General features: G+C 42.5%; 2 protein-coding genes across 5 annotated transcripts in view; one reads left to right on the top strand and one right to left on the bottom strand.

Annotated features, from left to right (window-relative positions):
• Positions 1-8,257, bottom strand: part of Gdap2 (ganglioside induced differentiation associated protein 2) — a 47,083-nt gene extending 38,826 nt beyond the window's left edge. For all 3 annotated transcript variants that reach the window (XR_005091813.1, XM_028877286.2, XM_028877288.2), the window contains exon 1: positions 8,060-8,257. The gene's annotated coding sequence lies outside the window, so the exon portion shown is untranslated. The remainder of the gene's footprint in view (positions 1-8,059) is intronic.
• A 44-nt stretch (positions 8,258-8,301) lies between these two features.
• Wdr3 (WD repeat domain 3) overlaps positions 8,302-23,684 on the top strand; it is a 28,024-nt gene continuing 12,641 nt past the window's right edge. Inside the window, exons 1-11 of one of the 2 annotated variants that reach the window (XM_028877284.2) lie at positions 8,302-8,378; positions 11,150-11,352; positions 12,439-12,648; positions 14,791-14,909; positions 16,049-16,127; positions 17,450-17,545; positions 18,418-18,528; positions 18,708-18,809; positions 19,478-19,575; positions 21,747-21,851; positions 23,096-23,326. In XM_028877284.2, the coding sequence (XP_028733117.1) occupies positions 11,182-11,352; positions 12,439-12,648; positions 14,791-14,909; positions 16,049-16,127; positions 17,450-17,545; positions 18,418-18,528; positions 18,708-18,809; positions 19,478-19,575; positions 21,747-21,851; positions 23,096-23,326 (1,322 nt within the window). In that variant the 5' untranslated portion in view covers positions 8,302-8,378; positions 11,150-11,181. The remainder of the gene's footprint in view (positions 8,379-11,149; positions 11,353-12,438; positions 12,649-14,790; positions 14,910-16,048; positions 16,128-17,449; positions 17,546-18,417; positions 18,529-18,707; positions 18,810-19,477; positions 19,576-21,746; positions 21,852-23,095; positions 23,327-23,684) is intronic. The other variant, XM_028877285.1, reaches the window with a different exon arrangement.

Genomic DNA, 23,684 nt, shown 5'->3' with positions numbered 1-23,684 from the left:
TCTGGCCCCTGCATTAATATGCACAGACCACACGTAGACATGCACATTTATACTTAACTAAAAATAAGGTAAAATCTTTTTAAAAGAATAAATAATGTGCAGAGGAAAAATAAACAGGACCTAATACAACACAAGATATGGTATACGGGACTGCACATGGTAGACAGCTAGTTGTACAAAAGTTGGAAGAGGAAGGTTATAGGAAGGCATACATCGTCTAGAGCTGACCTAGGTCATGGAAATTTCCACCAGACAAAGGGATGCTCAACTTACCACTGAGTCCTACAGCTGTTTCAGCAAACTGTCGACTCATTCATCCACTCTACCTTTGTAAGCACTGAGTGTATGTTAGGTACTGTTCTAGGTCCTGGGAACACGGGTAACAGCACATTTCTACCTTAGGCGGCCCATGTGTCCCCAGAGAAGAAAGGCGATGATAGCACCGTGACTAGACCATGTTACAGAGGAAGGGCGATACATGAGGAGCAAGTTAAACTGAGAAAGGAAGACAGGAGGGAAACAGCCAGGGCAAAGAGCAAAGGGCAAGAAGGTGTGAGCTGCAGTTCAGGAGGAGCCAGGAAGTCATTCTGGCTGGAGAATCAATCTACTAGGTAATGAATTAGCGGAGGAGGTTGGTGCAGAGCAAAGCCAGATGACGCAGTCGTAAACCATGCTAAAATCCTTAGCTCCTACTCTAAAGATGAGGGAAGCCTCTAGAGGGTCTTGACCATCACAACTAAATACAATGCCTGAAAGGACTCTACCTAGAGAAAGCAGGAGGGGCAAGAGAAAATATAGGGGGGGATCTAGGAGACAGTGGCCAGGAGAAATGTCGGCTTTGACATGTAATTGACAGGGAGAACTAAAGGAATTTCACAGGAATAGCGGGTGAGGAAGCACACAAGTAAGACAATAGCTAGATTGCTTGCTTGAGCAACTGAGCAGGATAGTAATGCTATTTACAGAAAAGCGAGATTCGAGTAAGCTGGGGGTGAAGGAAAAGCAAGGGATTTTCCCCTCCCATACGGCTTTTTGAATGTGCTGGATGCCTGAAGCTAGGGCTCAGAGCAGAGGTTCAGCTAACAGACCTCGAAGTCTCAGCATGTGCAGTGCTGAAAGCTACAGGAACTAGGGAAGATTGCTGCAGAGCAACTGCAGACAGGGAGAAAGCTCCTAGGACTGAGTCCTACAGCAAAGTGTGGACTCTGAAAGACCACCCGGGAGACAGAAGGCTGGTAAAAAAGGAAGGAACCTAGCATAGGTGGTAGCAGAAGGCCAGTAGAAGAGGCTGTTCATGGAGTGCTTCAGGACAGCCAGAGCAGAGTGCTACCAAAGGACCAAGACTGAGTGGGTTCAAGAAGTGAGCAGACAGATGAAGAAGGAAGACAGTCCATCTGGGAACTAGTTTTTAAAAAGCTTTTTGACACGATACCAACATTTATTGTCACACTCAGGGAGAACACACATGTCTTCCAAAACTAATTTCTTGTTAAGAGAGATGGCTATAAGTAGAAGCATAGATCTACCAAATATGCTAATTCTTCTATACACATAGTTAGGTAGAAGTGTGGTCATTCACATGGCAGTTAAAAAAAAGATCTTGTAGATTATACCATTATAATTTGTATTAGCATTCAATATTTATACTAAATACTTCTTTAAAATTGAATTTTCTAGATGTTGTTCTTAGTTCACAATTGGCCTTTGAACCTAGAGGCAAACAGAACTTTGCTACATGTTTGCTTATAAGTCCAGGCAAACTGAACAGAGGACAAATGCCACTCACTCAATGTAAGGACCGTCTGCAGAAATTCTTGATTGCAAAAAAACATGCTGACTCATGCTTAAAGTTCTTAGTCACGAGAGAGAGAGAGAGAGAGAGAGAGAGAGAGAGAGAGAGAATTCATAGAACACATAAACAGTTTCTAGAATGCGAATCGCATGTCAACTTTCAGGATGAAATTGCTTCTTTAACTTCTATTTCTGACTATAACATCTGCTTCTAGAACATTTGAAAATCAACAAAAAGTTAAATGATCAAGAAAAAAATTCTCAACTTTGGTGCAGTTCTCCTTTTTTTCCTGTGATAGAGGTAAAATCACATGTGTGCATAACTCTGAACCTAGCTTCTCTTAACTATTGTCAGGTGACTATGTCCACGTTCAATTACACAGTGCAACAGGGGAATGTGGCATAATGCAAGTCACGAGCCCCTATGTGTCAAGGCTTAAGTTCAGATCCCTAACTCACTATCTGTGAGCTGTGATCCTTGGGGCAAAGCCAGAGTTTCTATCTAAGCAGCAGTGATTAACTCCAGGCTTATTGTGAAGACTAATGCAAAAAACTGTGCCAAAACTACCCGGCAGAGCACCTGATACAAGGCAAGGCACAGTGAATTACCTATTAAAATATCCTCAGGGCTAATGGAACCACTGTCAAGAAGACGTTATTTCCATGAGACTCAAAGTGCTCACTTGTCAGTCACCATGCAAGCTAAATGCTGGGTGCTGAACTAAGTTACAGTCTTACAGACCTTGATGTCATGATTTCCCTTGCCATGTCTTGTTAATCTCTAATAATCCAACATCTGTTCCTTTGCCACTAGGGGAAGGAAACCACACAATCAGCAGCAATCCTGACTGCATGTTCCTACATTAGCTGGACCCTCCATCAACACTACTGTTTTACTCATTCATGACATCTCTCCAAGTGACTCTGAACAGCACCTGCATAGAGAATCTTTACAGTGTCCTTCAATGACATTCACCTTCTGGCACTCACATGGTACAGTTTCCTCCTGGAATACTCAGGGCTAATCTATGTAACCAAGAAGATAAAATGAAATGACTGTGTGGCTTCTTCCCTTCCAAAAACAGTTAGAAAAGGCACTGTGGCCATGCCTTGTTCTCTCTCTAGTTGTGCTCTGAAGGTGTTAGTCTCCAGCCTGCGGAGGAACCGAGGTCTCCGCCAAAAGCTAATGCCATGCACAGGCTTCTAAATAAACCACTATAGAAGTGTGGATCCTCTGGCCTTAGTCGGCCTTAAAATTACTTCAGTCACAGCTGGTGTTTTTGCTGCAACCTCATGAGATACTGAATCAGAACCTCATAACAATGCAACAATGCCACTTTTGAATTCCTGACCTGTAAAATCTGTGAGAAAATAAATGCTTCTTGGCCAATTATGTTCCAGGCATTTTTTCAGCTTTTTTTTTTCTTTTTCTTTATTTTTATTTATTTATTTTTTTGAGACAGGGTTTCTCTGTGTAGTTTTGGTGGCTGTCCTGGATCTCACTCTGTAGAATAGGCTGGCCTCAAACTCACAGAGATCCACCTGCCTCTGCCTCCTGAGTGCTGGGATTAAAGGCGTGCGCCACCACCACCTGGCTTCCAGGCATTCTTCCATTCAAGAATGGTAGACACTGAATGTCTAGTGGAAGAGACAAAGCTACAAAACCACACTAACACAAAATCACAGAAACAGTGTGATAAATGTGCTATGACAAATGGGGGGGGGATAGCTAATTTAGAATAGAAAAGCAGAGACTGTCCTCTTCAGAAAGTAGCAAAGACCAACAACAGCAGGAGAGTTTTACACAGAGGCAAAAGTAATTCTGAGAGCTATATATGATGAATGTGACAAGTGGAGAGGGCATGTTACAAATATGTTCTCTAATCTTTACAACACTTCCATACAGCAGGTACTAAGACTCTTGATTCATTTCAAAGTCAAGAGACACAGTCAGCCCAAGGACATGTAACTACCATGTGGATGCTTAGGCCACATCCAGGGCATGTTGGTCCTGAGGCCCATGTCACTCCCTCTGCTCTCTTCTCTACCTGCTGCTCAAAATACTAACTTGTCCCCAGTTCCAAGTCCATCTTTATGCACCTTTCCAACTTCTGAGTGATCTCAGGGTATATTCTGCATGCTTAAGCCAGCCAAAAGGCCTAATTCAAGCACTTTACCAGCTGCTCTTCACAAGAATAACATCAATTCTTCTTTAACGTCTTCCTCTCTCCTCCCCCAGCCCTCCCATTCTTGAAAATCTTTCCTCCCTCATTTCTTCTTTAGACCATAGAAATATCTCCCCCCCCAACCCCTGCGCACCCTTTTTTTGGTGATAACTGGGGTTGAACCTAGCTAGGGCCTTGGGCATGCTGGGCAAACACTATCACCAAGCTCTATCTCCAGCCCTCTTTTTATTCTTTATTTTGAGATGGTGCACCCTAAGTTGTCCAGCCTTCCCTTGCTCACTCTAGCTCACACAGGCCTTGAAACCAGATTCTCCTGCCTCAGCCTCCTGAGTAGCTGGGACTTGAGGTCTGTGCCACTCAGGCCTGGCTCACTTCACTTCACGATATGTGAGTGTGTATGGTGTATGTGCACATGGACATGTGTAAGCATGTGAATGGAGGTTAGAGGTCAACAGTAGACACCTTCATCAACTGCTCATCCAACTTATTATTTTCTTTTTTTTCTAAAATGCAAATTTTAAAGGTAAAATCACAGCTTTTAAGTCTAAATTTTGGGTCAATGCATCTTCACTAGCTATACTAGCAACATCTAACATATAGCACACGTTAATGTACACCAAGCTGCTTCAAGTCAATAACTACTGAGTTCATTTCCAGCTAATTTACCTGAATTGTTAGGGGAAGCTATGGCCTGGAGCTCAGTGATTCAGCCAATAAACTTCAAGGACCCTCCTGTCTCCTCATTCCAGAGCTGAAATTACAGGGGCACACCATAGCTTTTTCCATGGGTGCTGGGGATCTGAACTCAGTCCTCACACTTGACTGGCATGGCTGGAAGAGTGAAACATTGCTCCAGTCCCCGCTTCACTTTTGAGTATTTGTTGCAGAGTTCTGCTTCCTCTTCCATTTACTCAACCTCTTGCAATTTTCCTTCAGCTTAACAATGATTAAAGCTCTGATTTCAAGGTGAACAGAAACTTCTTACGTTTACCACTTCCCCCCTGACATCCCATTATTGTCTTTGCTGCGCACTCTGGTAGCTCTCCTACATGTCCAATCACATCCAGTCAGTAGTCTGTTGGATCTCTTCAGCCATTGTGATCCACAAGATGGGTGTTAAATAAGTGATAACTAATGCTCACAGCTGACTGTAGGGCTGAAGTTAATGACATTTTCTGCAAAGTGTCTTAGTCGTGAAATCTGGTTGGATTCTTTTGCAGCCCCACCTCCACAGAGAACCTGATTTTTTTTCATTAGAAGGAGATTTAACTCCCACCTGCCCACAACATATACTTATGGCCATGCTTGTGCCCCCTCCCCATCCAAGAAAGTAAGTGGAGCAGCAAACCCAGAGATGGCAGAGACCTGAACCCCAAAGGACAGGAGCTCCTAAGAGACCCGAGGTCACAGGTCCTTTTGAAAGAAATATGAGAAAAACCCTCTGACCTCACATTATGTGTGTGTAAGAGCTCATCCAAGCACAGATATGCATACAATTGAAAGAATTTCTGGACCTTAGATTAATTCTAGGAACAAACTGAAAACAAGAGGGGGACATGGGTATGATGGGAAGTGGGGGTGGGGGACAGGACAGAGAGATGACTACAGTATTTTATAACCTTAACCAGAATTTGGATAACATTAAAGGGAAAAATACTTCCCACTGGAAATCAATTGGTCAGCTCTGAACTTTGAACAAGCTTGTAAGCAAACACTGCAGTTTAGTAAAACAGGCTCCTGAGGCATATTCTCATATCAAAAAGTTGTTGGACTCAAGAATAGATCAGATCTATGTATTAGGCCAAATACTTTCTATATTAGTTTAAGAGAAAGGACTCCCAAACAGAAGCTACTAAATATTCTTTACAAGTCAAAGAGTACACTACAAACAGTTCTTTGTAGCTTATTTACCCCTTAATCCTGTCATCATTAGCTTAAAAAAAAAACTCCTAAATAATGATTTATAGAAAGAATTGAATTGCCCAGAGAAACCAGATTTTACTGTTCAAGATTGGGCAGCATTAGGCAAGAACACTTTGGATCACTGTCTCAAAACCTAATTTTCAAACAGGTAAAAAGAATGGCATCAAGCTAGGAGTGGTGGCCCACGCCTTTAATCCCAGCACTTGGGAGGCGGAGGCAGGTGGATCTCTGTGAGTTTGAGGTCAGTTTGTCGTACACAGATAGTTCCAGGACAGCCAACACTATGTAGAGAGATCTTGTCTCAAAAAAAAAAAAAAAAAAAAAAGAATTTTAATAAAGTATGGTATAATTTCAAAAAGGAAAGTGAGAATCTCTAAGATGACAAGCTGTCTGTTGGTTGTTCATGTAGACGAGACAGGTGTGGAAAGTACATAAAGCTGGACCATGCAGCTGACCTCTAATAATTAAGCAGCTTGTTTGTTGCTTTTGATCAATTACAGGTTTATTATTCTTTATGGCTTTGTATTTCAATATTTAAAAGTTCAGGATATATAGGGATGAGAGTACATACCACACCCATCCCTATGCCGAATCAATTATACTTGAAGAGTTATTTTATGCAAATGGAAAGCTGCTCAGATGAAAAAGTGTCAGTTCTCAAATATATTAACAATAAATACATTATAACAAAAAAGATGTCTAAGCTTCATTCGTGGGTCCCAGTTCAGTTTTAACATCATCATTCAAAAACACTCAAAGCACATGCTCTAATGGTGAATTAGCAGTGTCACATGGGCATTCAACAAACCTGAGCATGCTTCAGTTTGCAAGTCTTCAGACAGTGAGCAACTTGGAGCCTTAGATAAGAATGTAAGGTTCTGTCCTTGAAGTAGTGGATAAGAAAATGTCTAAGATTAAGATGTGCTATCTTAACCTGTCCTGGAGCTGTACACCCTTAATCCCAGCACTAGGGAGGCAGAGGCAGGCAGATCTCTGTGAATTCAAGGACAGCCTGGTCTACCCAGAGTTCCAGGGCATTCAGGGCTACATAGTGAGAACCTGTCTGGAAGGGGGTTAAAATGTGCTATCTTAGCACTCCGTATCTGGACTAGGCTGCCTTCTGAGTGCTGGGATTAAAGTTATGGACCAAGCTTGGCTTTGATCCCACGATTAAAGATGACAACATCAATTGGCAATGTCTAAAGGTTCGACTGGCCTGAAAGATTCTAAACTATTTTTCCACCAAAGCATACATTTTCCACCTCTAACAACGTAATGCACAGCATCTACAGGAGGTAAGGAACATATACACCTATCCAAATGCTCCTCCCCTGCTTGAAATAAATCTATCGCCACAATTTCTTACCTTCTCATTCATCCAACCCATAAAAAAATGCATTGTTGTTTAAAAACACCTATGCTGCCACAACCACCATGTATGTGTCTCCACTAAAACAATCTTCTTAAATAAAGAAGATGAGCTGAACATGTTTTAAAACATAAAGAAAACTATTCCTGATAAACAACCCCTAAAAATTAAGCAGGAAGACAAATCTGTCAACTACACTTGTCTACCTGTCTAATTTCTAGGCTGGCTGCAGAGGGCCTGTTCAATAAGTGACAGCAGGAGATATTTCTTTTTATGGTTATCTGCCAGCTGCAGTTCGATACAGACAGCTACAGCCATCAGAGCTCATTCTAAAACTTCTAGACAGCCCAAGGATAGAAGAGGGCATCCGTGAAAGAGAGAAAAACTAATTTCCTCTTGTTAACAGAGCGGCTCAGTCTCAGTCTACAATCAAGGACGGGGCCAGCCCAGGGTCACTTCCCTCTCAAGTGGCCTGAGAGCGGAAACACAAAGCCAGACCAATGTCACTCCAGGGACTGCGGGGTCCCTGGACAACTCAGCATCCTGGGCTCGGCGTCGGCTCAGGGCAGACGCAATCTACAGGGCGGGCTAGACTCGACCTGGGCTGTCACCGGCAGGGCTGCCCGTCGCACCGCCTCCCAGCATCCCGAGACGTGCGCCTCCAGAGCTCCACGCCCAAACCTGAACTGGGTGTGAGCCCCAAAGCCCAGGTCGACACGCCAGCCTGATTCCTCCCAGCCGCCGCGCCCGGCCGTGCCGCCCTCCCCTCCCGGCTTCGCCCGCCTCTCACGGCGCTCTGGCGGGCCCATCCGGGCGGCGGCCGGCAGCTCAGCTCCGTCGCACAAGGCGGGCGGGTGACATCTGCACACAACGACTGCCAGAGGCGGAGGCTGAAGGGAGTGGGTCTCCAGAGGCCCGGGTGACTAGCTTCAGCTTTCTGACAGCAAAGGCAGCCGCTTCCTCTCCGCCACGCCGCCCAATCACAGCGTTCCGACGTCACTTCCGCCCTCGAAGGCAAGGGGAACGCCGGGCGGAAGAAACACCCAACCGGGCCGGAAGGGGCAGGTGCCGTGGGCGGTGCTGTCTGATGGAGCCTCGTGGAAGCTGAGGTGAGTGTTGCTGGCGGCTTGGAGGTTGCGGGGCGCGATTCCCTGCTCTCTGACTCTGTAGAGGGGCCGGCGCGGCGGAGGACTCCGTGCTGTGGGAACCAGGGAGGCCGGGGGGAGCCCTGTTTCCGCGGCCGTTTGCACCACAGAACCCGGAGGCCACACGGCTGCTCCCCGGGCCGGCGGGTGCAAGGCCGCCGGAATTGCCCGACTTTTCTGGGGTATTTGTGGGGTGATGTGCAGTAGAAACTTAGGGGAGTAGGCGAAGGAATCATTTGAGCATGACAAGATTGGAGGGAGAGAAACAAGTTATTTGAGAAATAAGCAGCTGGTTCAAGTAACTGGGTACCCGTGGTCTCCTGCATTTGGCGAACAGCTTAGCCCTTTAAAGCCCCGGGGTAGGGACAGTGCATTTGAAAACAGTAAGTTGAGGGTTACTATGACTTCGAATGAGAAACACGGAAGTGGAAGTGCTAGGTAGAAAGCTAGTGCAGCCACTCAGTGATGACAAGCTGGAAATGCAAGTGCTGCGAAGAGAAAGACGGAGACTAGTCCGAGAAACAGTCAAAGGAGATGGCAGACACAGTGTGGAGCGTGGTGACGAGATGCAGAACTTTTGGAGTTGGATGGGCTGTATTGGAGCCTGGCTTTGGCGCTTCCTGGTTGAGTTTTGTGCTAGTTGTTCAGCATCTCTGTTGATTATCCTTGTCTGTACAATGGGGACAAGAATAGTTAGTTGCCTCTTCAATTATTGAAGAGAATTTTTGGGCACACATTTGCGATGTACCAGACACTTTTCTAATGTTTTGCTTCTGCTAACGCAGTTACTGCATGCAGCTAGAGAACTGCATGTGTTAATGCACAATAAATTATTTATTGCACCTTAAGAACTCTAAGCCTTGCTACTATGATTTTTTTTTTTTTTTAACGAATCAAAGGTTAGTAGACAGTTTTAAACCTTAATAGCTGGGGAGATTGTGTGTTTTAAAGTAAAGTGATATGACGGGTTTAGGAAGTAAGGTAGTCATGGAAGGTGTTTGGGAGGGAATGTCCTACAAATGCTTGGAACTCTATTCATGGATCTAGACACAGCTAGAAATGGAGAAGTGGAAGTCTCCAAGCCTCAACATGCTGTATGGATTCTCCACTGAAAATACTGCAGAAGGGTATCTGATGAGCAGCTTTCGTTAAGCTGAAGGAATAATTGCAGAAGAATTGAATTCTTTTTTGTTTTGTTTCTTCTTTGAGATAGGGTAACAGGGTTATATGTAGCCCAAGCTGGCCCTAGACTCCTTATGTAGTGACCTTGAATTCCTGAGACCTTGTCATTGCCTCCCTAGTGCCTAGGTTAAAGGTGTGTACCACCACACATGGCTTGTTTAGCACTGGTGATCGAATCCAGGGACTCTACTATGCTAGGCAAGCTGAGCTACATTCTTAGCCCTTTCCTTCATCTTTATTGGCTTAATCTAGGTGCCCGTGAGGTGGGGGGGGGGGGGAATGAAGCCAGATTTACAGTAATCATTGATGAAACCATTCGGGCTCAGCTTACCAGTTTTGGTGTGAGAACTTTGATAGTGATTGACAGGGCAAAAGAGAATTGAATGGCTGCCATGAAGCTTCTGTGTTAGATGTTCATGAGGTGATTGTGACAGTGTAAACAGTTTAATGCTCAAGGGGTGAGGGATTTCATATTGATTAAGGTCAATAAAGCTTAAGAAGTCACAAGTTGCATGTTGTTGGATGTGCATATGTACATGTTTTTCTGAGTATGTGGATGTGAAGGAAGTAGTGTGTGTGTGGAGGATGGAGGTTGACATGGGAGTGTCTTTCTCAGTCACCCTCTAGCTTACTTCTTGAGACATGGTTGCCCAGTCCTTGCATGGCTTGGGCCCTGGAACCCTGACTGGGATGAAGAAAAGACAGACACAGCCGGGCGGTGGTGGCGCACGCCTTTAATCCCAGCACTCGGGAGGCAGAGGCAGGCGGATCTCTGTGAGTGAGTTCGAGGCCAGCCTGGTCTCCAAAGCGAGTTCCAGGAAAGGCGCAAAGCTACACAGAGAAACCCTGTCTCGAAAAACCAAAAAAAAAAAAAAGAAAAGACAGACACATGGACACACATACAGAAAAGCTGAGATCAGGTGGCCTGGACTCTCAGATAGAGAATCTGTAGCACCCCAGAAGCTCATCGTGTTTATTACATACAGTTGAACAGGAAGGAGAGGTTATTGCGTACAGATCAACAAGGAGGCAGGGTTATATACAGCCGAACAAGGAGGCAGGTTTAGCTGATTTCAGTAGGAGCAGTCTGTAGAGGAACAGTCTTCAACCAGTAAGCGTGGGGCAAGAAAACTACAGTGGACATTCTCTGGAATACTATAAACATCCCCACTTGGACCAGAGGAAGGGGTTGCCACTCATGGCTCTGAGGCGTTTGAAGTCCTTCACGTGGCTGTTCTCATGTCAACAGGACACATTCACTCTGGGCTTCCTCTGCTCCACACATAGGGTCTCTCTGAACTTGGAGTACATGGATTCAGCTAGGCTGACTCTGAGCTCCAGGGATCTGTCTGTCTCTGCCTTCTGAGTGCTGTGATTCCATACCATATTTCTCTGTGCCTGGCTTTTTGTTTGGGTGCTAGGGATTATGTTTGTATAGCAAGTACCTTATCATGAGCCAAGTTATATGCTTTTGACCACATGAAAAATGGTTTGTGTTTGTTAGCCTTCCAGAGCCAAGGTACTGCAAAACTGAATTTTGTTTATATACACAGATTGCCTTCCCGGTGGCTTCAGACATCCTAACATGGGGCTTACCAAACAGTATCTCCGATATGTGCCTAGTGCTGTTTTTGGCCTGATTGGTAGCCAGAAAGGTAACATCGTTTTTGTGACACTTCGTGGCGAGAAAGGACGCTACGTGGCAGTACCTGCCTGCGAGCATGTTTTTATCTGGGACTTGAGGAAAGGCGAGAAGGTGAGTCAGAAATGAATAAGTTGACACTGAGTTTAGAGTGGAAGAGCCCCAACTGACCTGCCTGCATTCATTTGTGTGTGAACCCTCAAGAGATCACACCCCTTTGCTTCTAGACAGCTAGCACAAATTCTGCTGTGTTCTGCAAAACATGGTCAAACAGGAGCTGGCTTCTTATATGTCTGTGTTAATTTTCATAGGTCATTACTTGTAGTTCTTCTTTTTTTTTTTTAAAGATTTATTTATTTATTATGTATACACTGTTCTGTCTGCCTGTATCCCTGCAGGCCAGAAGAGGGCACCAGATCTCATTACAGATCTCAACCACCATGTGGTTGCTGGGAATTGAACTCAGGACCTCTGGAAGAGCAGCCAGTGCTCTTAACCGCTGAGCCATCTCTCCATCCTCGTTACTTGTAGTTCTTAACATTTCTACTTTTGTTTACAAGTTCTACTTCTCAAGTTCTGCTTGTGCGCACAGCCAGTTGTAAATGTTAGGATTTTAAAAGGACTGTTACTCCGCTGTGTTGGTGGTCTTTTTCTTATGTATGCTGATGAAATCCAGCAGTTGCAGAGCTCTTCTTTGACTGTGATTGAAGTTACTTCTTTTTGCTAAGCACATAGAGATATTTGATTCATCCCTGTTTACTGTTTAACTCCCAAGAGGTGAGATGATAGATAGATAGATAGATAGATAGATAGATAGATAGATAGGTAGATACATACATGCATACATACATACATACTTGCTGATACTCAGAGCCTCTTGGAATGAAACCACTAGTACTGTAGTGCCATGAGGTTGTGTTAAAATAAGGATGGGTTTATAGCCCATTACTTAAATTCAGTAAGATAAAAATTTGGTAACTTATTTCATTGCCTGGATAATTTGCATGTGTATACCAATGTCAAGCTTGAGATGAAATGACTACCTTTTGAGGATCTCATTGTCTTTGCGTGTAGAATTTTATCATTGTGCATCAGCGGTTGTAAATTGTTAGTGCTCACTTTGTTACTGAAATCATTCCCACTCTGTGTCTTGATACATGCCTCACTCTTCTGCATTGGTGTTGGTTTTTATGATTTCAGATCCTTATCCTTCAGGGGCTTAAACAAGAAGTCACTTGCTTGTGTCCTTCCCCAGATGGGCTGCATCTAGCTGTTGGCTATGAGGATGGATCCATCCGAATATTCAGCCTCCTCAGTGGTGAAGGAAACATAACCTTCAATGGACACAAAGCAGCTGTCACCAGCTTAAAGTATGATCAGCTCGGAGGCAGACTGGCTTCTGGGTCCAAGGTGAGCCTCAGGGACGGGTGTCTAGGGTTTTTTCTCACACTTATGTAGAAGCAGGTTATTTACATAAACTTAAATGAAACTGGATTCTCAGTGCCAAGCTAATATACAGTCGGGAGAAATAGAGTGAGGAAGATGGGTACTCATGGAGGGGTATTCTCCTTGTTTCCTGTTCTCTGATAGAAATCTGTGTAATGAAAGAATAAGACAAAGGTACTCTGAACCTATCATATTGTGGAAGAGCTACCCCAAACTATAAAACAAGATTGGAAAAGAAGATGGTAATAATTTGCCAATGAATTCTGTAAAATTAGTATTATTCCTATGTTTTTAAAAGTTAATGAGTTAGAATCAGGCATGCTGGCACATACCTTTAATCCCAACAGTTGAGATGGGGGCATCTGCATCTCTGAGTCACAGGCCAATCAGACAGGCTATGCCCTCCAGAGATACACATTTGAGAGCCTCTCTCAAAGAAAAAGCAAAGCAAAGAAAAAACATTGTTTTCCCAGCACAGGAGAAGGGAAAATGAGCTATTTGCAATTGGTAGCTCCTGGGGGAGGACAATCAGTTTTCTTCAGTGTAGTGACATTGGGTCTATCAACCACGCTTCAGGCAGGCCCCATGCTCAGGTAGTTGGCCGACACAAATCAGACTCTGTTTCTTGTACTTTTGTTGTTGTTGTTTGGTTTTGGATTTGGGTTTTGTTTGTTTGTTTGTTTGTTTTGTTTTTTTCAAGACAGGGTTTCTCTGTGTAGCTTTGCGCCTTTCCTGGAACTCACTTGGTAGCCCAGTCTCGCCTCGAACTCACAGAGATCTGCCTGGCTCTGCCTCCCGAGTGCTGGGATTAAAGGCGTGTGCCACCACCTCCCGGCCTGGATTTGTTTTCTTTAAGGAGGAAAAAGAACATGAAGTTGGGTGGCTGGGATGGTTGAGGGGGAGAATATGATAAAAAATATGAAATTCTCAAAAATAAAAACACAAAGAAGAAAAGATTGATAGATTTGAAACATACATTTAAGACATAAAATATTTCACATTTTTTAAAGTTGTAAAAAAAGAAAAGGGGAAAGTATTTAATAAAATCCTCTACCTATTAGACTTACAGTAAAATAAGGTATAAAATATAACATGTAATAGATAACATTAATAAAAAGACATGAGTGAAAGTTTTTAAGCCATGAAGGTGGCCATTATTTACCACAGATCATGAGACAAATTAGCATTAGGGATGGAGATATGGCCCAGTTCATAGAATACTTGCCTAGCATATAGGAATCCCTGGCTTTGGTCCCTAGTACCACATAAACTTGTCATATGTAAACCTAACACTTGGGAGATGGAAGCTGAAGATCGGAAGTTCGGGGTCATCCTCAGCTACAGAGTGAAATCAAGGCCAGCCTGGGATGCATCAGACCCTATCTCAGAAACACAAGTATCATTAGTGTTCACAAAAACAAATTGAAGTGGATATGAAGATCAGCATTCTTCACTGAAGGATTTCAGAAATTTGATAATACCCAGAGTGCACAGATGGGAAGCTTGTCTTCTCTTACAGATCTTTGATAGTTCTATAGACAGATGCAAACTGTAGTATTTATATGTACTAAGATAAATGTACAAAGATTTGTGCATGCGAATTTTCAGTTTTGCATATTTTTAGTAACAGAAAATTGGAAATGACCCATATGTGTAAAATACAAAATTTAAATAGTGACACTAGAAATTAGAGTAGAGCAGAATTAACTATCAAAATGCATTAAATAAGATGGTTGTAAGATGAACATAGCACAAACTCTGTTTTCTTCATTTTGTTTTGTGATTTTGATGTGGGGTCTCACTGGACTGTTCAGCTTTCCTCCCACGTAGCTAGAACTACAGGGGCCTGCTGCCATACTCAGAGATTTCTGTTTTCTAATAAAAAAAAAATAGCCCAGAGATCTCATGCATATACAACCAGAACAATGTAAAACAAAGTCTCTGCTCATTTTCTGTGGATGAAAGGGTAGGCTGCTACCTAACCTGCTTTCCAAGTTATACAGGGTGGTATATTTTCTTCGTAGTGATTGAGTCCCATTATTTGTAACATTTGACCTTTTGTGGTAAGAAGAATGTTTTTTCTTATGTGTTACTTTATCTCTCAAGGACACAGATGTTATTATTTGGGATGTGATCAATGAAAGTGGCCTCTACCGTCTAAAGGGACACAAGGATGCCGTCACACAAGCTCTGTTTCTACGAGAAAGGAATCTGCTAGTTACAAGGTAAAGACATGATGGATTTCAGAGTTTTGATGTGGAGTTTGCCTCATTGCTTGTTGCTCCCTGCTGTGCTTATGCTTGTGTTTCAGTGTGCTTCCTCTTAGCCTGCCAGCTTTCCTTCTTTCTGCCCCTCAAATGCTAGTTATACAGTGAGTTACAGCATTTGTGAATTTTCTTTTCTGATTCTCTGTAGAGTGGACATTTATCTTCTAGATCCCTAGAAGTCAGGAAAGCAGAATGCTAAACTTTGTGTTTGGTTTAGACTGTCTTTTGAGGAAAAATGTGCATCATAGGCCTAATCAACATCTGTTAGGTTGAACCATTTGAGAATTTTATTTTTGTAATGTCAAAAATGATCAAATATTATCAGTTTCATATGGCTCAACCTAATGTAGCCACTGTCCATAAGGTGTTCGCTCAGGAAAGACTAAGATCTTAAGATCCGTTAGGCAGTGATTACAGTAACATTGTAGTGGCTCAGGAAGAGTCGAAGAGCCCGAAACCCTGTCCCAGTGGAGATTTGTTTCCTGTTGGCAAGGGATGGGGAGACACGTGAGTTAGGGAAATAAGAACAAACATGTTTGAGAATGATGTGCGAAGAGCCTGACCTTGGTTCTGTGGAGAACATTAAATTGGTAAACTTTAAAAATAAGTTACCTCAGTATAGTGGGATGAGAAACCAGCAGTGGGCAAAGAGATCATGTGAGCTACTGAATAATGCAGGTTGGAGGAGGCGTTCATGTTTTTACAGATGTGGACTGGGACTCAAAATTTAGAGACCACACAGAGGAAGTATTTTCAGTGCGGAAAAGCTGATGATGTGGATGACAGGGAGCTGGGGGGTCTGAGATGTTTCTGTGTTAGAGAGAATGCCAGTGCTGTAAAGTGAAGTGGTGGGAGGGAGGCAGATGGGTTGGGTTGTGTGTTCTGTAGCTCAGTCATTTCTGTGTGTAGGAGTGAAGCTCCTTATTTTCCTGGAAGAGCAGCCACATGGAGTTGGAATTCTTGGCTTATCACAACAGTCAGAAAGAATAGCTTCCGGCATTACTGCTGTATTATTCTAGAACAACAAATGAGTTGCTCACATCCCTGTTAGTTTAATGAGTCTTCTAGTAAGATTCTTTTTCTGGCTTTTCTCTTAGTGGGAAAGATACGATGGTAAAGTGGTGGGACCTTGATAACCAGCACTGCTTCAAAACAATGGTTGGCCACCGAACGGAGGTACGTGTTGGGTCATGGGCTCCAGAGAAGTGTGACAAAGCAAAAAGCAAAAGATGGTTTCTCCTCTGGCCTTCCCTGGTTCTTTTTACTGTTCACACTGATCTGTGTGCTGTCTTGAGAGACAGTGAGGTTGACTGGGAAGAAGCAGTGCCAGCCACTGGAATGGATGTAGCTTTTCTGGTCTTGTACACGTAAGCCTTTGAGTCCATTATTTTAATCAAATTCACCTATGACTGTTATGTTCCCTAGAGGAACAGAACTTATAGAATGAATCTATATGTACATATAGAAAGGGGATTTATTAGAATGACTTACAGGCTGTGATCCAGGTAGTCCCAACAATGGCTGTCAACCAGTGGAAGGTTCCAAGAATCTATGAGTTGTTCAGTCCATGAGGCTGGATATCTTAGCTGATTATCCATAGATACCAGAATCCTGAAGAAGTAGGCTCTAGTGCCAGTCAAGGAATGGATTTGCTAGTCAGAGTGAGAGCAAGCAGGCAGAGAGAGCAAACTTCCTTCTTTCGTGTCCTTTATATAGGCTGCCAGCAGAAAGTGTGGCCAGATTAAAGATGTTATCTTCCCACTTCAAAGATCCAGATTAGAAGTAGGTCTCTTTCCACTTCAAATGATTTAGTTAAGAAAAAATCCCTCACAGGTATGTTAAATCATTTGAGTTTTAGTTAATTCCAGATGTAGTCGACAACCAAGAATAGCCACAACTGTAGAGACATTTAATGATATTATGTGGACAGTGCCTTTCCCGGGAACATACGTACATCAGAAGGGTAGTTTATGTTTTATGATTTATTCAGCCAAGTTCAGAGGCTATTTTAAATATCTTTGCCTCCCTTTATGTCAGGCTTTCAAAAACATACTGGTAATAATGAAGTGGAAAGAGGATTCTATGAAAATTGACTGGCATCAGTATCATTGTGTCACTGTTTTATTCTTGGGTGCTAAAAGCTGAGAATTATGAAGTAGACTTTAATAAGGCACTTTTTATTTGCTAGATATTGCCAAAAACAGTATGAGACCTGGAATCATGGATTGTGTGCTTAGGATTTGTGATGAGTAGCTATTATCTAAACAGAACAATAGGAAAGTGGAGAAATTCCTAGTACCACATGAACAGTTTTACCACAGGCCTTTCCCCCACTGGAAGAGTGCTTCAGTTAGTGGATTTTAAAATATCTTCTTAATACACTTTTCTTTAGATTTGAAATGCCAGAAAGACTTCATTATAGTGAATGTATACTTTTGCAATGCTTTATTATGCCACTTGGAGTATTAAAAAATGACTAAACTGTTCTGTGTTCTTAGGTGTGGGGCTTGGTTCTGGTTTCAGAAGAAAAGCGACTAATTACTGGGGCTGCAGACAGTGAGCTGAGAGCCTGGGATATCGCCTACTTGCAGGAGGTAATTACTGTGTTCAGATCATGGCCAATTGCAAGTTTTCACAGTTCATCTCATTGGCACAGAATCAGATGGGATAGAAAGAATTCTTACATTGATGACCTGAAACTTCTAAACAGAGACTTTTCTTCATTGTGCCTTCACTGCTCTGGTTTTTTTGAGCTGAGAAGAGAGGATTTAGGCTTAGAGCTTCTGGTAATAGTGTTGTTTAGGTTGTGGCATTTCAGCCTGTATTTCTGGACATATAAAGGTGGACTTCAGAGGACTTTCTCTTCAAACAGCAGTCTATGTAGGATGCATGCGTTCTCAGGAGATTTACAGTGATTCTCGTGTGTGTGTGTGTGTGTGTGTGTGTGTGTGTGTGTGTGTGTGTGTGTGTGTAGGGGGGTGATTATAAACTTTAGGCTTAGTTGGAGTTAGTGTATAGCCATAGATCCAGTAGCCACTGTGATGATGGGTTTTATATATCTTAGACTAGCATTTATTTTTCCTGTGTTTAAGGAGAAACTGTAACACACCTTACACTGCCTCTGCAAGTATCCATACTACACGCAGACTTTCACTCTAGAATATCTTTTCCTACAAAGAGAAAATTTTGAAGTTAAGGAAGAGTTGAGCTATTTGTTTTTACACCGTTATCTACTCATATATAGTCCTTTAACTATGGAAAGTCAGTGGAGATAGTATAATGGATGATGTTTTGTTGTATATAATGCCAGTTTCTAATAAATTCTGAAACTTGTCCAGACATTGAAGAAGTTTATCAGAGGTCACCAGTTAAGATGTAAGTGGTTCTAAGAGAGCTTCTAGGTTATTGGGATTAAAAGTCATCCCTGAGACATTTTAACTTTTATTCTTCGATCTTTACAAAATAGATTGATGACCCAGAAGAACCAGAGCCCAAGAAAATCAAAGAGTGTTCTGGAATACAGGACACGCCTGAAGCAGAGGATGGAACCCTTGAGGCGGATGAAGCTTCTGAAGATGTAATGCACTTTGTTTCTTTGGTTGGGCTTTGTTAGTATGGCAAGAAAGGACAGGTTTTAGGAAAACCATTTCTAATTATCATTTTAGGGAGTGTTTTGTCACCTGTATATATTAAATTCATGTCTTTTCAGAGGTGTAACAGATGTTTAATCTCCACATTTTCTTGCTTCCTCTGTAGCGCATCCTTTCTTGCAGAAAGGCTGGCTCCATAATGCGGGAAGGAAGGGACAGAGTTGTCAACCTTGCTGTGGACAAGACAGGCAGGATTCTTGCTTGCCACGTGAGTACCAGGCTTACAGAACAGTAAGACTGTTCCTTTTCAATAATCATTCTTTCATAATTCAGTATGGGCCTGGACTTGTCTTTTGATTATTTAATAGTTCAGAAAATGGGTCTGGCGTGATAGCTCAGTGGTTAAGACTAAGTAATGTTCTTGCAGAGAGCCTGGGTTTGGATCCCATTGTCCATGCTGGACTGTTCTCAGCCACTTGTGGCTCCAGCTTTAGCAGCTCTGATCAGACACATCTGGCCTCTGCAGGCACCTACACTTCTCATACACATACCCACACAGACACATAGACACACATACACACACACACACACAATTTAAAATTTAGTGTATATTCCTGTGTGTCTAATGTCCTAGCATAACATTCATAACGTAAGTGAAAGTAACTACCTTTGTTATTATTAGCAACCATTTATTAAAGGCTAGCTTTTCTCATCATTGTTAAAGGTGCATGCTGTTCGGCCTGCAAAGGAGCATGGAGTGGGAAGTAATATTTTCACTTAGAGACGAGACAACAAACCCAGGCAGATTAAGTTATTCATGATGATCCAGCCAGTAAGGGAAGACAGATAAATGCTGCTGTTTAGTTCTTAGTGGGTATAAGCTAAATTATAAACTGCCTATCTTAGACTCACATTGCCTACCTTTTGCCTTTCTAGGGAACTGATTCTGTACTAGAAGTATTTTGTATCCTTTCCAAAGCAGAAGTTCAGAAGAAAATGGATAAGAAGCTGAAAAAAGCTAGAAAGAAAGCGAAGTATGTTTATAAGAAAAAAAAAAATAGCGATAAAAAACATCCTGGGTAGCCATATATTATAGAGAAACTGACTTTTAAAGAAAACATTTACTTGATTACATATTAGAGCTAAAAACTAGAGGAGTTGGTGGGGTATTAGTACCACAAGGTTTAGATTTCTGATTCATACTTCTTTATTCCTAACACATTTCTGAGTCTCACTAAGACCCACACAGAAATAGACTGCAGATTTTTAAAGCCAGGCACACTGGGAATTTATCTGTGTCAATGTCAGGGAGGTGCAGATAGGAGAGTCCTCAGCTTACTGGCCAATCAGGAGCAGAACCTAACGCAGCCCAGGAGGACCAGCCTCCACAACTGCACCCAGGGTAGCAAAAAGAATGCCTCAGAGTAGCGAGGGCTTAGGGAAAATTCTTACCTATCTAAGGGCTAGACTTTCCTATCTGAGGGAAAAAATAAGGAAACACACTTGGTTTCTGATGGTAACTTTCTCTTTTACTTCATCTTAAAAAATCTTTCTCTTCTCTGTCTCCACATAGTTATATTTCTACATATCTCTCTTTACATATATACATCTCTCTCCTAAACAGCCATACATCTCTATATAGTTCCATCTGTTTTCACAGTTACATTCTCCACATAGCCATATACTTCTATATACAGTCACATCTCTTTTCTGTGTAGCTCCAAATCTCTCTCTACACACCGCCCCTGCACACATCTCTTTCATACAGCTCTGTCACCTACATAGCAGCAGCTCTCTCACAGCTCTCTCCTCTACTTCACTGTTCATCGTCTCTTCTCAGCTCTGTGCATTCCCAGCTACATTTCCCTTTGAACACACACACACTTCAACAGCCAAACTCTGGACAATTACACGTTACATTTTCAGGGGCTGACCCATTCTCATAACACACAATAATAAGTCACAGTTTCTCTCAGGCTAGGGAGGTCACACTGACTGGCCAGTGAGTAACGTTTGGCCATTCACGTAGCTCTAAGTGGTCAGGGTTCCTAGATAGAAAGTAATATTGAAACCCAGGACATAAGCAATAAACAATTATTTGGCTGAACCTTGAGTGGTTAGGAGTACGTGCAGAAAGTCAGTTAACAAAGTTGCTTCAAGTCTGACCTTGATTCAGCAATAAACACCTGGGAACTTTTCCTTGTATATTTTATCTGCAGGGGGAGCTAGACTGTTTTAAATTTGTTCTGAGGTCTAGCTAAATGTGTAAAAGGCTGTTTGTGACTTTCCAATGTCAACCTGAATAAAGAAAAATATCCTAGTATTATTTCTATTCATCAGAATCATACAGCTTAAGCAGAAATCATCTTCCTGACCATCCACAGCTGTATGCGTGCCTAATAGATGGAATATATACATGAGATAAACACACAAGCAGTGGGAAGACACCCAGAGCAGTTTTTAGCAAAGAAATGAAGTGGCACATGAGGAAAATTACAGATAGAAACAAACGGATTCAGAGTCAGTGACCCCCATGGTCTTTGCCAAGTGGGGCTCCCATCAGAATTATTCATATGATAGGTCAACTTGTTGAATATCAGTTGTCATCTGCTGTATTTTCTTGTGGCCTCTGGTAAAGCCATTGCTACTAGCAGCTCCCAGCAAGAACCAGAGGACTCAAGGTTCTCTAAAAGATACTGTCTTAAAGTGGAGCACAGTTGAGGAAGACAGACATCCTACATGGGTGTCTGGCCTCTGCACACTCAAACATACCAGGACAAAAAAGAAAGAAAAAATTCTTTAATGGGTGATTTATCAAATTTAAAAGTGATTTTTAAAATCATCTGATAGCAAATGTTTTTTAATGTGTTTTAGCTCATATGACAAAGTCGAACTAATTGCAGGCTAGAGACTTGTTGAGGAAGTTCTAGAGTTAGCTAGAGAAGTCCACCAGGAACACTTCAGTGCAGTGACTTGGGTGACAAATAATTGCAGGAAATGTCATGGGCCTGTTGCATTCCCAGTCTGTTTATTAAGGGTGATTAGTACACTGTAGTCTGCTCAGTTCTTGAGGCGGCCCTGGTGGCCAGGCCACTCCCCCAGAATTATCCACTTGTTTGTCCCAGAATGCGAGTGTAGATTGGTAAGAGTGAGGATGCTCCTGGAAAATTGATAGGTGATAGTTTAGGTGTGTTTCCCTTCGTAGATTGAACTCTGCCAGTGGGGAGGAAGACCCTGAAACTAGTGTCTCAATGACACTGCAGGATGAGATCCATCGGGTGGCCAATATCAAGACTTCTTCCAAGATCAAGTAAGGAAGATTTACTGTCTTAAGTATTATAGAGTAATAAGCTACCACTTGTCCCTGGCACTGTCATGGTATTTGCCAACAATGGGTGTGAATTATATTTGAAGGTGGTGATCATGTCACACTCACAAGCCCACATGCCCCCCCCTTTTTTATTGGTTCTTTCAGTCTGCCAATTAAGAAAAAAATGTTTATTCTTTGTTCAGAAAGTATTTTAAATCTTACACACACTACAACACAACACAGAAACAAAATGTGTCAAAACTAAGAGCTGAGACCAGATTTTATTTATTTATTGCTTTTTTTACTTTAAAAACCTATGCTTATAGTTTCTGAGATGGTTCAACAGATGTAAAGAAACCTGCTTGCTGCCATGCCTAGCAGCGCTCTTTGGTCCCTGTAGCTAGAGTTTTCCTGCCTGGCCCACAGTCAGGACAAATCTCTGTCACCCGCCAGTCCCACAGCCGCTCAGACCCAACCAAGTAAACACAGAGACTTATATTGCTTACAAACTGTATGGCCTCAGCAGGCTTCTTGCTAACTGTTCTTTTATCTTAAATTAATCCATTTCCATAAATCTATACCTTGCCACGTGACTGGTGGCTTACCGGCATCTTCACATGCTGCTGGTCATGGCGGCGGCTGCAGTGTCTCTCCGCGCCAGCCTTCCGCTTTCCTGTTCTTTTATTTCTCCTCTCTGTTAGTCCCGCCTATACATCCTGCCTAGCCACAGCCGATCAGGTTTTATTTATTGATCAATCAGAACAACTTGACATACAGACCATCCCCCAGCACAGCCAAGTGCAGACCATCTCAAACACTTGCACTCAGGCCCATGGTCCTAATCATCCTCTATGCGGACCTGCTGGGTAACGCCACAAAGAACCCAAGAAGGGCTCCCACAGGACATACAGAACATCCCACAGCAGGTCCCTGGGACTCATATTGTAGAAAGAGAGAACTGATGATTCCTTCAAGTTGTCCTTTGACCCCCACAATCAAGTTATGGTCCATATACCTGTATACATACACACATACACACTCAAATAAAAGTAATAAAAATCTTTTAAGCCTGTGTTCAACTGCTGCTCAATACCCACACAATATATCTAAAATTCTATATGCATGGTTAAACTATAGATTGACATCACTAGGCTTTTCTTAGAAAAATATTGACCTCATGAGTCAGTGTTGACTTCATGAGTCAAGACAGTAGCTGGAATGTTTGTGATGACTTTCCCATGCAGATCCTTTGACCTGATTCATTTACCTCAAGGAGAGTTAAAGGCAGTCTTCCTGCTGCAGAACAACCTGGTGGAATTATATTCTCTCAATGCATCCTTGCCGACCCCTCAGCCCGTCAGGACAAGCAGGATCACTATTGGAGGCCATCGCAGTGATGTGCGCACTTTGTCCTTCAGCTCGGATAATATAGCTGTGCTTTCAGCTGCAGCTGAGTCCATTAAGATATGGAACAGGTCTGTGAAGTGATGTTTCCTGTATCTATCCAGTAGAATTGCCTTTTCTTTGAAATGTTTTTGGTATTCTTGATGATTGGCTCTTATCCTCAAGAACCTAAATACAGTTCAGTCAAAAGATACAATTGATGCATTTTGGTGTTAGTCTACAGAGCTTATATCAGATTTTGGTGTGGAGCTACTTGCCACTAAGGACCTGGAACCCACATAGTAGAAAGTGAGAACTGTCTCTTGCAAGTTGTCATCCATCCATATATATATATATATATGTGTGTGTGTGTGTGTGTGTGTGTGTATGTATGTATATATATGTGTATATATATGTGTGTATATATATGTATATATGTATATATATGTA

This window comes from Peromyscus leucopus, chromosome 6, assembly GCF_004664715.2.
Source record: "Peromyscus leucopus breed LL Stock chromosome 6, UCI_PerLeu_2.1, whole genome shotgun sequence".
NCBI lineage: Eukaryota > Metazoa > Chordata > Mammalia > Rodentia > Cricetidae > Peromyscus > Peromyscus leucopus.
Note: the sequence above shows the minus strand (reverse complement) of the source record. Positions and strands in the feature narration are given on the sequence as shown.